General features: G+C 53.8%; 7 protein-coding genes across 7 annotated transcripts; 3 read left to right on the top strand and 4 right to left on the bottom strand.

Moving 5' to 3' along the window:
* Positions 1-74: 74 nt before the first annotated feature.
* On the top strand, positions 75-4,148 carry PRP24 (Splicing factor; the record flags this gene model as incomplete). The annotated part of the gene is made up of 2 exons (XM_064834005.1): positions 75-510; positions 562-4,148. 2 exons carry the CDS (start codon positions 75-77, stop codon positions 4,146-4,148), a joined length of 4,023 nt encoding a protein of 1,340 aa, XP_064698966.1.
* A 512-nt stretch (positions 4,149-4,660) lies between these two features.
* Positions 4,661-5,343, bottom strand: YHC1 (U1 small nuclear ribonucleoprotein C; the record flags this gene model as incomplete). Its single annotated transcript, XM_064834004.1, has 2 exons — positions 4,661-4,902; positions 4,953-5,343. The coding sequence occupies 2 exons, from the start codon at positions 5,341-5,343 to the stop codon at positions 4,661-4,663; spliced, it is 633 nt and encodes a 210-aa protein (XP_064698965.1).
* A 218-nt stretch (positions 5,344-5,561) lies between these two features.
* LTS14_001294 (uncharacterized protein) lies at positions 5,562-7,181 on the top strand (the record flags this gene model as incomplete). The annotated part of the gene is made up of 1 exon (XM_064834003.1): positions 5,562-7,181. The coding sequence occupies one exon, from the start codon at positions 5,562-5,564 to the stop codon at positions 7,179-7,181; it is 1,620 nt and encodes a 539-aa protein (XP_064698964.1).
* A 612-nt stretch (positions 7,182-7,793) lies between these two features.
* rrp4 (Exosome complex component rrp4) lies at positions 7,794-8,783 on the bottom strand (the record flags this gene model as incomplete). Its single annotated transcript, XM_064834002.1, has 1 exon — positions 7,794-8,783. One exon carries the CDS (start codon positions 8,781-8,783, stop codon positions 7,794-7,796), a length of 990 nt encoding a protein of 329 aa, XP_064698963.1.
* A 2,025-nt stretch (positions 8,784-10,808) lies between these two features.
* Positions 10,809-11,419, bottom strand: LTS14_001292 (uncharacterized protein; the record flags this gene model as incomplete). Its single annotated transcript, XM_064834001.1, has 3 exons — positions 10,809-10,929; positions 11,028-11,238; positions 11,308-11,419. 3 exons carry the CDS (start codon positions 11,417-11,419, stop codon positions 10,809-10,811), a joined length of 444 nt encoding a protein of 147 aa, XP_064698962.1.
* Positions 11,420-12,019: 600 nt separating this feature from the next.
* On the top strand, positions 12,020-14,410 carry LTS14_001291 (uncharacterized protein; the record flags this gene model as incomplete). Its single annotated transcript, XM_064834000.1, has 2 exons — positions 12,020-14,101; positions 14,156-14,410. The coding sequence occupies 2 exons, from the start codon at positions 12,020-12,022 to the stop codon at positions 14,408-14,410; spliced, it is 2,337 nt and encodes a 778-aa protein (XP_064698961.1).
* An 870-nt stretch (positions 14,411-15,280) lies between these two features.
* On the bottom strand, positions 15,281-17,362 carry LTS14_001290 (uncharacterized protein; the record flags this gene model as incomplete). The annotated part of the gene is made up of 1 exon (XM_064833999.1): positions 15,281-17,362. The coding sequence occupies one exon, from the start codon at positions 17,360-17,362 to the stop codon at positions 15,281-15,283; it is 2,082 nt and encodes a 693-aa protein (XP_064698960.1).
* Between the last annotated feature and the right edge of the window lie 1,176 nt (positions 17,363-18,538).

The raw sequence follows: 18,538 nt of genomic DNA, 5'->3' as shown, positions 1-18,538 counted from the left end.
CGTCCGAACATGAGCCACATTCACGAGCCACGCTAAACTTTTGTGTCTCGCATTGATTGTGTTCATTACTCACGATGGACATCAATGCATTACTGTCGCCGCAGGCTTCTTCAGCGAGAGAAGAAACTGCAAGTCCATCGTCAACAAAGAAGATATCACCACGCAAAGCGCGACCGAGCAGACCCGCAGGTGGCAAGCGCACATCTTCCGGCCTGAGTCAGGAGATTTCTCGCTCACCTGACCTCGACCTTCAGCGTACTCCTGGCCGTACATCTATCGGCACGCCTTTGCACCAATACGAAAAGCCGCCATCTGTTCATCAAGCGTTTCCGTTGCACTCGGTAGCGGAAAGTGCACCTGGTTTCCGACCTCTACATCAGCAAGCTGGACCAACAAGCAATCCTTCACCACCGACACCAGCGGAGGCCTTCCATGCGCATGGCTACTCACAAAAACGACCTGTAGTCGCACATCGGCACTCTTCGACGCTGCAGATGGAAACGCTTGCTGGTCCGTATTACCGCATGCTGAGTATAATGACTTGTGCTGATCCAAACACAGATCTAGCTTCCATGCAAAAAAGACATTCGACACATCTAACCACCTCTGGCAGTAGTATACGACATAGCGAGACCACACAGCAGCCAGCCAGACAATCTGCGATGGCTTCCGTCATGCCGCCACCCATTGCTCGAACCGGCTCAGGACAATCTCTGGCTGATCTCACCATGGCCGAGGCACCTGCACAAACGCCACCACCTCGAGACTTCACATCGAGCGCTTTAAGCGACGTGGAGTCTCAGACTGTAACAGATCTGATGGGACAGCTGAATCAGAACTCGTACGCCTACGACTCACATGTCCAACTGATCAATCTCCTGCACAAAGGTTTCCTGGCCCATGTCCGTCCACCAGCCGAATCTGCACATGTCCCAACCGGCGCTTCCGGCAGCTATGGCTTCTTGACGGAAATGCGACAAGCTCGAGAGGCCATGGACACGCGCTTTGCAGTCGGCGAAGATCTTTGGCTGGACTGGCTCGCAGACGAAGTATTACTTGCTAAGACGGCTGAGGAGCGCATCGGTGTCACCGAGCTTTTTCAAAAGGCCGTCCAGGATGAACCAGCTTCGGCAAAGCTCTGGCAGGCATATGGAGATTGGATCAGATCGTGCCATGTAGCCTGCAACGAGGTCACCGAATCTCACGGCTGGACTGTGGAGGACAAGGAGGTCTGCCGGGATTTGTTCACTCGTGAGACACTAGTGAACGTGTTCGAGCAAGCGATCGCAGCTACACAATGGCGATTAAGCGACAGTCAGCATCTGTGGTCTCAATATGCAGAGCTTCTGCTTGAGGACATGCCAGATTCTGCAAATGAGCCAGATGTTGCACGACTGAAGAACACGTATCTGCAGAGGCTGCAAGTGCCGCATGCAGAGTCAGGCGAGACGGCACAAGCATACTGGTCGATCATGAGCAGATATGAGCCTAACAACTGGGAAGCGATCATGGCACAGTCTAATGAGGTCGCGGCACCTGCCCGGAAGCAAATGGCCTTGCGTGAAGAACACGAGCAGGCTGTGCAGCGGGCTGCCGAATCTCAAGACAAGGATACTCTATTTGATGCTTTCAGCGCCTACCTTCAATGGGAGCGCAAGCACAAAATTCGTGGTGGAGCTAACGGCGTAGAGCTTCGACGCGCATTGTATGAACGTGGGCTTCTGCGCTTCCCGACTTACACCGAATGGTGGCTTGACTACATAGACCTCCTTACGACCAACGGCGACGGCAGTGGCGTTCTGACTCTTGCGGAGAGAGCCACAAGACACTGCCCTTGGTCAGGTGACTTGTGGGCACGTCGGATCCTGCGTTGTGATGTGGAGGGTAAACCGCATTTCGAGATCGAGGCAACGAAGCATCGCGCGACAAACTCTGGTCTGCTTGCAGTAGGCGGCATGGAAGAGCTGCTAAAAGTGCTTCAGCAATGGTGCAGCTATCTCCGACGTCTGGCCTTTCGACCAGGAAGCTCAGAGGACGAGCTAGATATTGCTGAGGTGGGCATTGCATCAGCACTCGAGGATATACAGCAAGCAGGTCGCACCATTTATGGCGACGACTTCCAAGGCGACCCACTACACCGCCTCGAAACGATACAAATCAAATACCTGAGTGAGGCACGCCGTGTTCTTGATGCGCGTGCGATCTATCGCCAACTCGTGCCTAAGCACAAGGACTCATACGACTTTTGGGCTACCTACTACACCTGGGAGCTCTGGATGTGGGGACACGACAGAATGTCAGAGGCAATGCGTGTGGAGACTACCGAGAATGGACCGCACATTGCGACCAAAGTAGTGCAAGAAGCGCTATCGCAGCGTAATCTTGACTGGCCTGAGAAAGTGCTTGATATGTATCTCACGCACTTCCAGCAACACGAATCACGCGAGAAGGCACAAGATGCAATAGTAGAGGCAAGAGAGTTCTCGAAGCGGCTTTCACTACGCAGAGCGAAGGAGGCAGAATCTGTACCGCAAGAGCAGCCTGTTGTGGCGGAAGCACAGCCTGTTGCGACTAATGGTGAGAAGAGGAAGGCGGAGGACGCAACACCAAATGGTACTTCTGATAGGCACAAGAAAGTCAAAGTTGAGGAGACTGATGTAACAGGCAAAGAAGAGCCTTCTGCATCGACGGCCGCGCAGGCCAAACGTGATCGCGAAAACACCACAATCACAGTTCGCAACCTGACCTTGGAAATCACCGAAGACGAGATAAAGAAGTTCTTCAGAGATATCGGCAAGCCTCAGTCAATCAACATTCTACGGGACAAGAAGAACGATACCTCCTCCGCCACCGTCGAACTCGAGTCACAAGAGGATGTTTTGGCTGCCAAGACACGCAATGGCAAGGAGCTCAGTGGCAGAGAAGTCCGCATCCAAAGCGGAAGCCAGAACACGCTCTACGTCACCAACTACCCACCTGAGTACGATGAGGCGACCATACGCAGCTTGTTCAGCAGCTATGGCGACATCGTCAGCGTACGTTTCCCGTCCCTCAAGTACAACAAAGCTCGGCGATTTTGCTACGTCACCTTCCTCACGGAAGAGATGGCGCGTGAAGCTGAGGCGAACATGGACAATAAGACTCTTGATGCGAAGCACAGACTGCTCGCCAAGATCGCCAACCCGGAGGCGAAGAAGCAGCGCTCGGGTGCACAGGCCGAGGGTCGTGAGATATTCGTCAAGAACCTCGACAGATTTGCTGTAGAGGATGAGGTCAAAGACTTCTTCAGCCAGTTCGGCAACGTAGCGAGCTTGAACCTGCTCAAGCTTGTAAACAACAAGCGTACCGGTACAGGCTTCGTGGTCTTTGCAACCGCCGAAGACGCCAACAAAGCCCTCGCAGCAAACAACAGACCTTGGCGAGACCGAATCTTGCACGTAGAGATCTCGCAGTCCAATGCAGAAAGTCGTGCCGCACCGCTCGAACGAGCCAGAAAGGAAGATGTGATCATCAAGCACGGTGGCGCTTCTGCTTCTCCTGAACCGAGTAGCATAAACGGACGTCGTGGCTCAGACGTCTCCATGGCGTCAGCACCCCATGCCCAAGATGAAGAAGCCTACCGTACTGCTCGCGAGCGCAAGGTCGCTATCTTCGAACTTCCGGATACAGTCAACGATGCTCGAATCCAAGCAGCCATGGAGGCTTATGGACCCATTGTCAAGATGCAGCTGAGACGGCAGCTTGGAGGTGCGATTGTGGAGTTTGCTAATGTTAGCGATGCTTTCAATGTACGGCAAGGTGTCGATGTCTCGAGTCTGGGTGAGAAGGTCAGAACGGGCGATGTGGGTGATCTGTTGTCGAAGGGGAAGAAGAAGCAAGATGCGGGTGCTGGTGGTGCGAGCACGAGTCTGAGACCTGCAACGTTCTCGAGGCCAGGTCAGCGAGGTGGAAGAAGAGGCGGGCTGGGATTCAAGAGAGGTGGAGGGTTTGGTGGGATGGGAGGTCCGCCTGCTGCTGCTACGTCCAGCAGTGAAGCGGCAAACGGTGTTGGTGCGGGAGCTGCGAAGAGTAACAACGATTTCAGAGCGATGCTTGAGAAGAGCAAATTGCAGCCAACGCCTGCAGATGAAGGAGCTGCGGCTGAGTGAGTTGAAGCACTGACGCCGAGACTGGGATAAGGTTGTGCGAAATGTGTAACATAGTATATACGTCTATGGAGTCCGCGACGCTTGTGTACACATAGTCTAACTGCCGCCACAATGAACACGATTGACATCTGCGTGCGCATCAGAAACCTCCCCACGCATTCGCAATCAGTGTCTTGTCAATTCGAACTTCAGCTTCGTCCGCATACTGATCTGCTAATCGTACACATCCGTGGTAACACTTCGTAGCAAAAGCGAAGGTCTAGGTCCTGTGATCGACCTCTTCGGAGCGACGGCACTCGCTAAAACCATCCTGTGTGGTAGCTCTATCATCTTATGCAATGACTATGGTAGTCCATCCTTGACACCATCCTGAGGCTGTTCCGATACCTCCGGATCTATTTCTCAAGCATGTCGAACTTTTGTCACACGCGCCGCAACTCCTCGCTAATAGCAGAACCGCGAATCCTACACCGTACATCAATTTCCTCCGAGCAATGTGTGTTTCATCATGCTCATCTTGGTGGACCTCCCATCCCTGGTGGCATCCCAGGTGGTGGGCTCATCTGACTTCCTCCAACTGGACTCGGTCCGGGTGGTCCTCCAGCAAAGTTCGGTGGTGGAAATGGCATATTACCAGGTGGTGGGAATGGCATACCCGCAGGAGGCGATCCAGCTGAGCCACCTGGGAGAGGGAATGGTGGCATGTTCCCTGGAGACATGCCTGGTGGGAAACCATTTGGTGGTGGTGGGAAGCCTTGATACAGGTTAGCTTGTGCTTAAAATATGTAGAGTGTCTGACCTTACCTGGTGGTAACGGCGGCATACCACCCCGTCCGAAGGGCATCGGCGGCATGCCTGGCGGTAGTCCCGGCGGCATTCCAGGTGGCATTCCAGGTGGCATTCCACCCCTCCCCATACCCATCCCGCCCCCAAACCCAATCGGCGGTGGCCCACCAAAACCTGGCGGAGGTCCCATACCAGGTGCCATCATACCCAGTCCCGGCGCCGTCTGTCCCACCTCCGTGTACGAAGCAGTAATCGAGTCGATGACATTTTGTGCCTGGTCGTGACCGATTTGCTGGTAGTAATCTACTACGTTTCGCAGGTGGTTGCGGCCGCTGTTGTGCGCTTTGCGGACCGACATTGAGTCGTGCGTGAGGTAGACATCGCAGTAGTCGCAGAAGTATTTCGGCATTGTAAATAGCTGTTGCTATGAACGATTATTTGTGTATGCGACATCTCGAAGCGGTCGAACAAGAGAGTGAGGAAATCGAGCATATTATGTAAGCAACTTGAAATGGAAACGCGTGACAAGTCGCGTCGAAGTCGGCCAATATACTGCGAGTACCAAGACAATATGAAAAGCGACCAGGACTAGAACGACCACATCCACGGGAAACGCGCGTCACGACCATGGCCATCTCCTCGCAACCGCCACCAGACAGCTCACAGGCGAGCATCGGGCGTGCTAGAATGAATCGGAACGTCCAGCCTTTCCCAGCATCTATGCTAGACCATTGCACGGTCTGCCTCGAAGAACAGCTCTTTAGCCAGGCCATTGCACTGCTGAGTAGTGGTCTCACATCTGGCACCTGTACCTCGCGACCATCACAAGTACCTCCAATACCACATCTGGCACTACTTGCCACAGTAGCCGTGCATCCTTCGTTGACAACCCGGACGGCTGATCCGACCAAGCCACAGGCGGCCGACGATGCGCTGCGATACTTGAGACATGTCAGTAGACTTCTGTCGCCACGAGCTGCGGGGCTTGACAAGGCGTTCCACTTCACTGCCGGAAGTGACCGAAACGATCGGTCAAAACGAGCCAAGGACCGCAAGTCTGAAACGGCTGAAGTCCTACCCATCGACGATGCGAACACGATACGAAGCCGATACGTCGACCAAGAGTCGATATGGAGCAATGCTGATGACTTCTGGAGTGTTGTTGGCTGGGCGTTCAACTGCTCCGTCAAGTACAAGCATAGATGGCAGCGGTGGCGAGCATGGCTGGAATGCATGCTGGAAGTCCTCGAGGCTGATCTACACGAACGCACAGTAGACGGAACCGTGACAGACAGCTTGCTTGCGCAGTACCTTCTGCCCATCGGTCAAGGACGCAACAGCAAGCGCCGACTCATGCGTGCGATACTGGCGAATGGATCCACCAAATCATTGGCAGAGTTTAACGAGATCTGGCGGAATGAGACGAGGCTAGCTAAGACGACGACACAGACTGCGAATAAAAAGCGGAAGCTTGATCTCGATAATGACGAGTTCGGTGACTACTTCGACGAGTCTGATGAAGATAGCCCAGCAACCACAGCGAGGAGGTCGAGATCGGCCACTGCCTTCTCTAGCCGCAAAGCAAGTCGGCAGCCGTCTGGCGACGAGGATGAAGGCAGCGAAGATGAGTCGACTGTGTTTGACAATTCCGGCATGCTTGGGGTGGAAGCCTTCAGCGGCATAGATAGCATTGCTCTACGTCAGCGTATTGTTGCCCTGCTCGTCCGCTTCTGCTCGACCGCTCCGCAGCTGCTATTGGATGTCGAAGATCTGTTTGATCTCTACACCGAGTTCATTCGGCCTCTTCGTCTTGCAGCTTTCGAGCAGTTCGTGGTACCGATGAGAGCTTATCTGAGCATCGACTCACAATGCTCTCTTATCCAAATGCTTCTGCGGCCTCTGTTGACCAGCAGTGCACCGACATACGATGCCAATGCTTTGACACAGGCGGATTTCGAGTGTTGCTATGCGCCGTTCACTGCTAGCACTACAAGTGCTGTGGACAACGCTAAGGTGTCTCTATTGATCGAGGGACTCATGAGGTTACTCTGGCGGACGGGTAATCTCCAAATCACGCCACGCTTACGGAAGCTAATGGGCGCCGGGATTGAGGACAGGCAGGCAAGGGTGGAATTTGATGGACGGCGTAAGACGGGTCTCAAGGCTATGGAAGATGAGGAGGCCGTTCTGGCTATGCAGGCGAGTGGCGAGAGGCTGAGGAGTGTGCTTGATTTGTGCGCCACCTGATGTGAGGGCTTCATGGTCACAAGCTCGGTCATGGGATCAGAAACATGGTTGGGCCGCGGTGTCCTCTATGATTATATGAACGTTGTCGTGCTGATAGAGAACATGACTGTGAAAAGGAGTGATGCTGTCGGCACATTTGATGCACTCCATGCATCATTCGACTTCCGATTTGTGTGCACCAGTTCTCAGACGTCACACAAGTGCTGCGACCTAAGTACCCACCCTCGAGTCGTCTGAGTGATGAGGTGTCCTATCAAGTCACACGACGAGCTGTGTTGTTCGAGTATGACAGCCTCGTGGGAAAGAAGTACATTCGCCGCACGCTAATGTCAACCTCAAGAGGACAACATCGCCCACTGCCACAGGTCGTGCTAGGAGTCGTACTTCCTGCTAACAGGATAGGAGAAAAGGCCGTTGAGCGCTGAGTCGACCTTGGGCCGTGCGTGACCTGCCCCCCCAATGACACACTCGATGGTATCACAACCAGGCCTGTTGCAATTCGGTAGTAGTGGTGCTGTCGACCAGACTACAGCGTCCAGCGAGACCATCGGGTTTATGCTTGCGCTCGAGCCCAGCTGGTAGTATCTTCACTCTCACGTGCAGTAGCGATTCTCACCCACCCGCGAGAACCATCTCCACGACAGCACTGCCTCGCTCCGAATCCATCATCTCACCGTCCCTCTCCCGCTCATCCAGCTCCAGCCCGGCCTCGTACGCCCTCCTCACAGTCCCCTCCTCGACCTTCACACCACCAGCGACCAGAATCCGTATCCCGCCCGCGATAGCAGCAACTTCCCTCCTCGTCCCACCCTCAATCTCATCATTTTGCGAGCTGTACATGCTCTCGCCCACTTTCTCCTCCATGCGATTGATGCCCACGTCCTCCTTTTCCGCAACATGCTTCGCGATCCAGATGAAGCCGTTCACCCCTAGCAGTACATCCACTTCTCCACCACTCCTTGTCTGAACTGTGAAGATCTGTCTCTTTGCTCTCACCACACCTGCTCCGCCTCCCATGCCAGCGACAGACATGAAGTACCCATTTCTTAGCTTGCCGTAGCGCAGACTTCTAGCATGTAAACTTGCGCTACCATCTTGGAACAGACTCTGCACTTCCGCCACCAGCAGCTCTCCTTCGCCGAAGAAAGCGCGTATGTTCAGCTCGTCCACACTCGTCCTCTTTCGTAGCACACCACCGGGCAGGTTGATGGATGAGAGCAGCAGATTTGCGAGCAGAGGTGCAGCAACATCCACCTTCCATCTTCGACTCTGCACTTCTACTATCCTTCCGATGACCAAGTCGCCAATTTCTGGAGTGTATCGTGCTCGAAGTGGGACAATGGACAGAAGTTTATTGGTTTTCTGTAGTGTACCTGCTAGTGTGCTTCGGATGGCAGCACTGTCCGTGTCTGCAAAGGTTCCATGGCCTCGCATCCACTGCGGATCCGATGTCACGGTCTGACCAGGAGTTATGATATTCGTGGTCGTGCTGCGGTGGCCCGAGGGGAGGTCGTCGATATCCATGTCATTGTCAGAGGAGTCGCCATGGTATGCTTTAGCATTCTCGTGCGCAGGTGCTGGCGGCAGAATCGTGATGGCCATCTTCTGAGGATATTGGGTGGCCTCGCGACCGCCGGCGCATGACTTCAACGCATTTCTATCAGCCATAATTCATGCATAAACATTTACGCCAATCGATAACGGTTTCGGCCGCTAGTGGCGACACCCGAGTCATCCGTCGTGCCTTCTCAAAGAGGCATCTCGACTTCCTCTCATCGATCTCATCGATCTCCGTCGATTGCCGTACGGAAAGGCTACATTCGATTCCTGTAGTTGTGTGTCACGCACATCTACCCACGGAGTCAGCGCCTGTCAAGCAAGTCATGGCACTAGCATACCTCTCCTCCTTCATCTGGACCCCGCCACCCACTGGACCCATGCGAGTGACAGATGCAGTTCACGATCCCGCGCTGCGTACCGCCTTCCTCCAGTATCTCGACCACACTGAGCCGCCACAGGTGTTTAAGGCTTCCGAAGTGGCACAAGCGATTTCAGAGAAGCAGCTGACGAGACTGGGCTACAAGGGATGGCGCGATGCAATCCCAGCTATCAGAGAATTGGCTTGGGAGTTGCGTGAGCTAGGGTACTGTGAGATCTTGTTCAAAGGCACGGTATTGGGAATGGATGTTGACTTGTATGAGGTTGACGGCCCCGTGAGGTTTAGGAGGAAGATGGAGGCTGGTGATGATGGACTTACCTTCTGAACGATGATCGGGCCATGTGCTTGTCCATATCAAATTTACCTGTCAAGTGACATCTTGGGAAGGAGATGCCGACCCATGGCCAGCGACTGCCTCGGCCAGTACTTGCTTGGAGCTTAAGTGGACTGCAAGGAGCGCATGTTACAAACACGGATGTCAGTATTCCTCATCAGCCAAAGACCACGGATTCATCTCGCTATTCATACCACGAGTACCATCACAAATCTTTACTTCCAATGGACGACTCACCACTAAACAGCCTTCCCCGCGAACTGCCCGACATAATCTACAGCCAAGTCTTGACCTACGATCACTCAATCGGACTTGCAGATGTCGAACGATACACAGAACTAGCACACATCTGCCGCGAAGAACGCTACTACGCCTTGAATTGCTTTTTGGCCGCAAATGAGTCCTACACTCGTCACCCGAAGAGGCTAAGAAGACTATTCGCTTCTCCGGGCACGCAGCTAGTCCTCAGGGTCAAAGTTCTGCAGTATTACGCCAATCCACGGCGGCGGGCAAGACGAAGAATCTTGATCGATTCCGCATTGATGTCCGACACACAATCTGGAGCAACTCTGGCGTCAAGTCGGGTCGATCGAGCTGATGTGCGTGCTCACGCAAAAGTCAAGTTGAAGCTGGTCGGAATCGAGCTCCCAGATTTGGGCAAGCATGGCGAATTCGCTGGGAAGTCTTTGAGGCCTTACGGGCTGCAGGGACGAGCTGTAAAGTATTGGGGCAAGACATCGAGGCGGTGCAGGCACGGAGAGGATGGTTTGTGTCCGCGACTTGACCTTTACTTTCAGTCAAGGCTCTCAAGCAGTAAATCCACCCAGCAAGGTCTTGAGGGGCTGGGACAATGTTGATCCGTCCATGGGTTGGTAGTTCGTGGCACTTTCACTCCTTGGACGAGCGCGAATTTGGGGCTCTTTTACAGCTTAGCAGGCACGAAAGCGGCAGAAGGAGTGCACCAAACATGCCAGACTCCTGCGTGAGGATGACCATAAATCGTGCTGTAATCAAGAGAATCCCAGCAACTTTGCTTGCTGTCTGACAGCGTTGGAAACCCTGCACAGGACAGGAGGCTACCCAAGTGCTGGGTTCGCTGTCTTTTCCGACCACCCTCAATCAAACGTTCCGCGATATTCGCCATCTGCACTATCACAAGCCAATCACACTAGAGATCGCCGGCTGAGGCAAGACAGGTAACGAGCGTGGTATAGCAGCAGCAGGATGCGTGCCTAGCTTGCAATGGTCTGAAATGGCTCAGGTATAATAACTAGTATCTTATCTCTGTGCACTCAAACGCGCATACGTACAAAATCTCCGCTCCCCTTCCCTTTTCCTCAACTCTTCCACTCATCTACTTCGAGCCATCAGTAGGCTTGGAGCCACCGAACCAGCTGTTGACGGTTCCCTTCGCCGCGGAAGCCTTGGCCTCGACATTCCTATCAAAGGAGTTGATGGCCTTGTTGGCGCTGTCTCTGCAGACACACATGCACATCAGCAAAACCATCACAAAACCCCCGAAGCCCACGTGCAGCCGACCACCATCCTTTCCAAGTACGATCGGACAACTCACCTCGTCTCCTTGGCAGTGCTCTCCAGCTTCGCCTCGGCATCCTTCCTGTAAGCCTCCAACTTGCCATCCACCTTGCTCGTAGCGGACTTAGCGTCCTGGAAAAGCTGGTCGGCCTTCTTGCCCGCATCGGCCATGGTGACTTCACCCTGCTTCTGGACCTCCTTGCCCTTGCCGGCTAGACCAACGGCGTTGGCGGCCTTGGCTGCATCGGCTGTACATGGTGGTGTTAGTAAACGTATGAAGTGGGAGTATGCAGGAGATGGCAAAGGGGATGGCGTACCTTCGAAGCGCTTCTCAGCGGCCTTGGGGCTGCCGCCGGCATTGTACATGTAGTAACCCACGCCCAACACGCCGGCACCACCGATAATCTGCCAGAGACGTCCTCCAGACATGTTTGCTGTGTTGTTGGAGGTATGTAATGGTGGTAGAAAAGGTGCTAAGGGTAGATGGCTTGAGTACAATTGATAGTGGTAGTTGTACAGTAGTGTTGATGAGACGGAGCAATTGCAGAAGAAGTGAAGCTCGGCAGGCAGGTTTCCCAGAAGCTCCTTCCCGCCAGAGGCTAGAACCAGCCTCGCCCAATCACAACCCCGCAGGCACGGCAACGTGCGCTTGTGGTGAAGATGACGTACGCGGCTGATTCGAGCTTTCCCCAGATCGACGGAGAGAAGGCACGCGCGGCGCTAGTGGAAAGGCAAGAGATATGGAGATGGACACGAAACACTAATTCTCCACGGTTGAGATAGATGAGGTGTGAATAAAGACAGAGTGAAGTTGGAAGAAAGATGAGATGAACACAACAGGATGACCTCGACACACAGCAAGAGCGACCACGAGCAATACACCTCCGACTCTTCCCACGACCCTCCCTCGCGACATCACCACGGCTTGGCGCATCTCTTCCACCACCACGACGCGGGAAACGGCGATGTGATATACAGCCCCATCCTCCTCCAAGACAGGTGACCGAACACCCCAAGAATATTACTACCATGTCCGGCCCATCATCCATACTATCTCCCCTCCTCCTCGACACCCCCAACGCCGACAAGATCAAATCCGAGCACAACATCAAACTCGTCGATACCACTCGTCCTGCCGCTGCCGAAGAGCAAATAGACCGAGATGCTGAACGAAGAGACAGCACATCCACCACCGCCAATGACCAGCCGACACCCCTCAGCCCACTGTTCAAGCGCATGACCAACAACTCTCTCAGCCTACAGACTTCCGTGCGCCAACAGATTGCCAAGCAAAAGTATGCGCGGTACGGGAAGGACAGGTATACAGATGAGACGGATCCTTCTTCTGCCAAAGCCACGGGCGGCGATGATGAGACGACGAATACTGGCGAAGAAGTGGAGGCAGCGCAGCCTGGGTATGTTGGTCGTGGGAAAGCGAAAGCTAAGGGCCTCCTGAAACGAAGGAAGACTTTACGTCGAGGAGGCGAGCAAGAGGATACGGTCATAGACATCCTCTACGAGAATCAAAGAGGATGGTTTTTGTTCGGCACTCCCCGATACAGTGCTGCCACACTCTTACCGTCCGACCCACGACCATGGCAAAACGCTCAGTTTCGCACCTCACCGGTCAGTATCCTGAATGCGCAACTTCCGGATCCCAGCTGGGAGTGGGTATGGAAGACCTGGTACGTAGACATGTCGCGGGATGTGGACGAGGAGGGTTGGGAGTACAGTCTGCTGTTCCGACAGGAATTCAATTGGCATGGCAATCACCCCTGGTTTCACAGTTTCGTGCGACGGAGAAGGTGGCTGAGATTAAGAAGGCGGAAGAATACGCTGCACTCAGCTACGGAGAAAAGTCATGAGTTGACGCCGGAGTACTTTACAATCCACCCCAAGACTTTGAAGTCGGGTAGTGATGGGTACGGAAGTGGCGTACAGAGTCCCACTCGTACTCCTCGTCGAGGGAAAGAAGTAGATGTGGAGAAGATGGAGGTGACCGATATAGCGAGTCTGGCTCACGCTCTTCGCGTGGCTTCCGTCGATCGGGAGAAGTTGACCGCAGTGCGGAAATTCATCTCAAACGGTGGCGATGAGCTGTTCTACCTTTCCGATCGAATGGAAGAGATCATGGCGTTATTCGTGTACCAGTCATCGAGACGGCAATTACTGGCGGAACTGATCAGCTATCACGACAGCGCACATTCGACCCAAAACTCACTTTCTTCACACGACCATAAGGGCGACGATAAGAAGGTAGAACAGCACGGCGAAGCTATCAAGCGGGCGGAGAATTTACATCGAGCTGTCCGAGCCGCGGACGAGCAGGTCAAGCGGTTGGAGTACTGGTCCGATATCAAGGAAATGGCAAAACAGGAACAACTTCTTGACTCGAGCCAGTTCAAGGATGCAGCAGCTGAAGGCCATCCCGAGTCCAGCTTCCAGAATAAGCAAGGGGCGCACGAGGGCGCACCTTCCTTGCATCCACATCCCGAACATAGTGGTCGTGGCAAAGTACCGAAGAAAGAAGACAGCAAATACTTCGACGCGCCCTCCACGCCCACCGCCTCAGGCCTCCTCTCCCCACCCAGCCTCCGAAAAATCTCCGCCGGACGCAGTAACGAGAGTAGTAACGACAGCGATAGTGTAGACCGCTACACCACAGCCGACGAAAGCGCACACGAAGACGAAGACCTGGAGAGAAGGAAAGTGAAAACTGTGCTGAGTCCGGCGCAGAAGGGGAAGGAGAAGGCGGAGAAATTGAGTAGTCTTGATGGACTGATGGATGAAGGGGCCGAGGAGGCGGATGTAGAGGCCCGCGAAACGTATTTGACTGAGATTGGGTGTGAGAAGCCTGATGTTCATGAACATGAGGGGTATGTTAGGAATGAGGTGGATGAGGGAGCTAGTACTGCTGGAGCTGAGAAGGAGGAGGGTCGCGGTGGCGTGAACGATGGAGCGGATGATGAGAGGGGAGGAGAGGAGGAGCTGGCAAAAGCCGTACCGCCACAGCCCAAGAACCAAGGCATTGAGGTCGTCGCACCGAAACCTGCGCTCGAACCTGAAGCGGGAGCTGGTGCGGCCGAAGTAGGAGCAGAAGCAGGGGATGCAGTGGAGAGGGATACTGCATGACTACGCTCGGGCCCCAAAAACCAACAACAACAGCAGCAGCAACAACAGCAGGGAAGACAGCGACGAGCAGCGCATTTCATTGGAGATATAGATGAAGATGAACATGATATCAACGCCAGCCTAGACAGGAATGGGAGTGGAAATGAAAGTGGAGGAGAAGCGAATGCGGACTTTCAGGGAGGTGTGCCCAGTATCAAGACACGAGCGCGGACGAAATCCTCAGACAGTGTGGCGGAGACGAAGAAGAGGATGAAGAAGCTGAATTGGATCGATAATGCTTTTGGCTAACATACTAGCAGCGGCGAAATTCTGCGAGGAAGAGCCATTTCCTTTGCCGTGAGCTTTTTGAGTGCGTTGGTGATTTGCGTTGTTATGAATGGAAGGCATAGCGTTACATTACATAGCATGGCATAGCGCTGGCGCAAGGAAGGTGCTTAGAAATGGGTATTGGCATCTGCAAAAGACGGACGGGAAGTCTGGCATATACTGTAGCAGCAGTGTTATCCATTGCGCGCGAATCACAGGACGCACGAGAATGCGACAGACGGCTGAGGCACGGGGACGAGAGGAAAGCATGAGTTTTATGAGTGATAGGCATACAGCAAGCAAGAAAGCAAGCAAGCTCAAGTACATGATACAAGTACAAGTTCAAGCACATCGTTCCGCATTATCATCTCTCTCTTCGCGTTTGTGTTGATGACCCATGCCTCAAACCCATGCTCTATCATACCACTCAGCAAGCAAGCAGGCAAGCAAGCAATCATCTCATCAGCCATGTGAACCCACAGCACAGCGTATTCTCAAGCTCATGCATCATCGCGCAAGTGTCATCGTAGCATAGAAGTCGTTGCAAGTAAAAGTCAAGAATGCCGTGCCGCCCAAACGCCTGTATCAAAACCAAGATCGGAATACCACTCGCTTGTTCGCATGCAAAAGAAGTCGTTGTATCGGCCGTTAAATAGTTGGTGGATGCAATGTATCGCACTCACATCGTTCGTCAATCGTAAGTGCTGTATCGTAGTTAAGACCTCGCTCGCGGGCGAGGATGACGAGGCAGTCATATGAGAGAAATACCATACAGCACCGGGTAAATGGTACTGGTCATCGAGCGACCGGGAGGCCACGGACTGTGTGTGACCCTCCACGAACTCCATAGCTCTAATGCTTAACGATCCGATCAACCACCGGCGGTGTCCTACCATTACCCGGCTTAGAACCGAGTGTAGTCGATAGCCGCTCATATCGGCCTGTTGGATCGACAGGAGTCAGCTTGAAAGGCTTCTTGACGATGGGTTTCGGTGGCGTGTAGAGGGGCAGAGGAGCGGGAGCGGGGACTGACTGTTCGATAGAGTTGACAATGGAGCTGGTGCTGTACTCGGTGTGGCTGGGTCTACGAGCCTGGGATATGATGATCTCCTCTGCTTCATCATCGCTTTGATCGGCTTCGGAGGCAGCGCTGTCGTCTTCATCGTCGTGATGGGCGTGCTTGGAGGCGGCGGCAAACTTGGCGGTGAGTTCTTGCAGATGGCCGAAGAAGTCCGGATCATTTCTGATCTGGCTTAGAGGAGCAGCAACGCGGATGTCAGAGCCCTCGTCGTCACTAGCAGTGGGCTCGACCTCGCTGGCAGTGGGCTCGACCTCGCTGGCAGTGGGCTCAACCTTGATCTCCTCGCCGCTGTCAGCTTTCTCAGCCGCAGCACCATCCTCGGCCTCTTCAGCCCCATCAGCTTCTGCCTCTGACGGGGTCTCATTCTCCATCTCATCAATCCAAAGCTGATAGTTCTTCTTCGGATCATTGACAGTCTCGCCCTTCTTCACATCGCTGATCAGAAACTCAATCGGCGGCATGTGCATCAGAGTTTCATCGTCGTACAGATCCTGCAGATAGTGCATCGTGTCCTCGATGCCATCGTAGTCGACATCACTCTTGCAGCACGTAGCCGAGAACTGATCGACGAAGTCGACAGGGAAAGAGTCTTCTGGCGTGGACGTCTTGACAGTCTTGCGCTTCGACACCTTGGCTTCCTTGACACCCCACGTCTTGTGCTTGTCGAACTCAACCTTGGCGGCACCCTTGTCACTCTTATGCTTGCGTAAGATTCGATGCCACTCGCTGGCCTTCTCACCCATCTTCTTGCTGAGCCCAACTGTGAAGGTAGCCTCGGGACGCCACAGCTTGAGACGGATGAACTGCTGGTTGAGATTGTCCATGTGCCACTTGTACTCGCCACCTTCAGCACGGATTGCCTTGTAGTACATCCGCTGGTAGTCTTTGCGACAGTACGTGTGCCAGACATCGCCGTCGATACGATGAGTCTCCTTCTTGTTGCGGCCAAAGAATTGGGAGATGGTCTTGCGTCCGAAGCCGTCACTGCCTTTGGACTCGCGGTGGTACCAAGTCATGCCGGAGCAGCAGGCACGATTAGCACAAGCCCAAGGATGGTCGAGTGGGGCATTGTCAGGCTTCTCTGATGTCGTTCCCAGACTAGTGGCGATGCCTTTGTAGTCGCTAGGCACGGCACTCTTGACTTCTTTCTTGCATGGTGTCTGTTTGCCAGAAGCACGAGAAGACTTGACAGCAGACTCTTCAGCATCGCTGGGCTCTAGACTCTCGGCTTTGAGCTCGGCGTCTGAATCGTCGGCGAGCGTGACTTCAGTCTTCTTGGCAAGCTGCAAGGAGGGCGTGCGAGTCTTCGGATACTTGCGCTCGGTACGAAGAGTGCGGGTGATACTGGCTGGACGCTTTCGAGGTGGCGTTACAGGCTCCATGTCGACTGCCTTGCCTCCGACTTTGCTCGTGGCGTTTGCAGACGGCTTCGACTTCTTGGCAAGCGGCGATTCTGGCGTGATAGGCTGTTCGGTGGCGAAGTCGTCGGCTTTGCGCTTCTGCCCTGCAGTGGAGCGGCCGGAGCGACGAACTTGAGTCTCTTCTGAAGTGACGTCGCCTTCAGCAGAGCTTGACGAAGTCTCCTTGGTCGCAATTTTCATCTTCTTCGAAGGTTCAGCGTTCTTGTCTGAAGGGTCGCTGACGTCGGCAGCCCGCTTCTTGCCGCGAGTCTTCTTGACTTTCGGAGATGGCTCGACGTACGGCTCGCGCACAATCGTGTCGTCAATGTAGTAGTTGTCGAAGTTCTTGGTGTGCTCTTCGCGAAGTGCTTCACGATTGGTGCCGTTGATCGCTGTGAAGTTCGAGTTTGTATCGACAAAAGGATCAGAGGTTGCGGTTGGTGAAACCGACATGTCTGGAGACCGAGCAGATGAGTGACTGCCAGGGTGTGGGGGCGGGCCGTGCGTTGCTACCTTGCAAGCTATGGTCGTCACACGTGAATACGGACGATTCACCGGACGCTGCTGCTTGGAGTTCGAACTGTGAATGCTGGTGAACAAGCTCGTTATCGGCTGTCAAATTCCTCTGAATGCTGGTTGCTGCTGTCAAGACGACCGGCGTCTGGTAAAGCAATGTGAGGATGCTGCCAAAAAACGATGGTCTGCTCCAAGTGTCGCTCCTGGTAAGTGATGAAAGTTCGAGACGATCAACGTCTTCGAGATGATGGATGGATGTGGTGCAAATGCTTCTTAGATGCTGTCGAGATGCTAGGTATGACTGTAGGTAAGATGCAGATGTGTGATAGAAGTTGTTTGATCAAGGAAGAGAGAGCGCAGAAGGAAAGATAGTTATACTCAGCTGCTATTGTGTGTTTACTATTGTCACTTGTGACATTTCTGCCGTTCGTGACCGTGTTCAGGCGTCGAACGTGCTATTGTGAATGTGAACATTTCCCTGCTATTGTGACTCCACGCCGAGGCTCACGGGCCGATGATAGCAGCAGCTACAGTGACTGTCGACAAACCTCACACATGAGCCGAGGAGCTGATTCTCGTATTCAGATACCTGTGCCTACGCAGCCATAGTTGCTAGGAAGAGAAGCGATGCGTGTGCCGAGGACAATGGCTTTGTTCATTTTTTGGTACCAAGGCATTGCCCGCTTTTGGTAGCGTCGGGAGTCTCCCCGAAAGCAGCAGGACATCGCAGTACTTCTTCGAGTAGTACTAAAAGCCAATGAGAATCATGATTGATTTCGTACCTTCCCACAGTTGTGAAGGAGGTATGACTGGAGAAGGTGTGGCGGATCCCACAGGCAAGAGCAGCAATTTTTGCACACCAACAGTCGGCTGGGAGAGTCGTTCGAGCCCACAGATGATACTCTGCTCTATTTGCCGGCGCTGCGATACCACGTTCAAGTAGCAGAATTATAGTGCGTGAAGCGAGGTTGAGGGTGAAGTTCGATGCTCGACGCATAAGCGGAACGTGCCGCTCGGCCCGGGCAAATTTCGGGATTTCCTCCGCGCCAATAAGCACCAACCTTGGTTCATGCGGAGAGCTTTCGAGGGTTCATACTGCAATAAGGAGATGGA

Source organism: Recurvomyces mirabilis (genome assembly GCF_035927965.1).
Source record: "Recurvomyces mirabilis strain CCFEE 5264 chromosome Unknown scaffold_2, whole genome shotgun sequence".
Taxonomy (NCBI): Eukaryota; Fungi; Ascomycota; class Dothideomycetes; order Mycosphaerellales; family Teratosphaeriaceae; genus Recurvomyces; species Recurvomyces mirabilis.
Note: the sequence above shows the minus strand (reverse complement) of the source record. Positions and strands in the feature narration are given on the sequence as shown.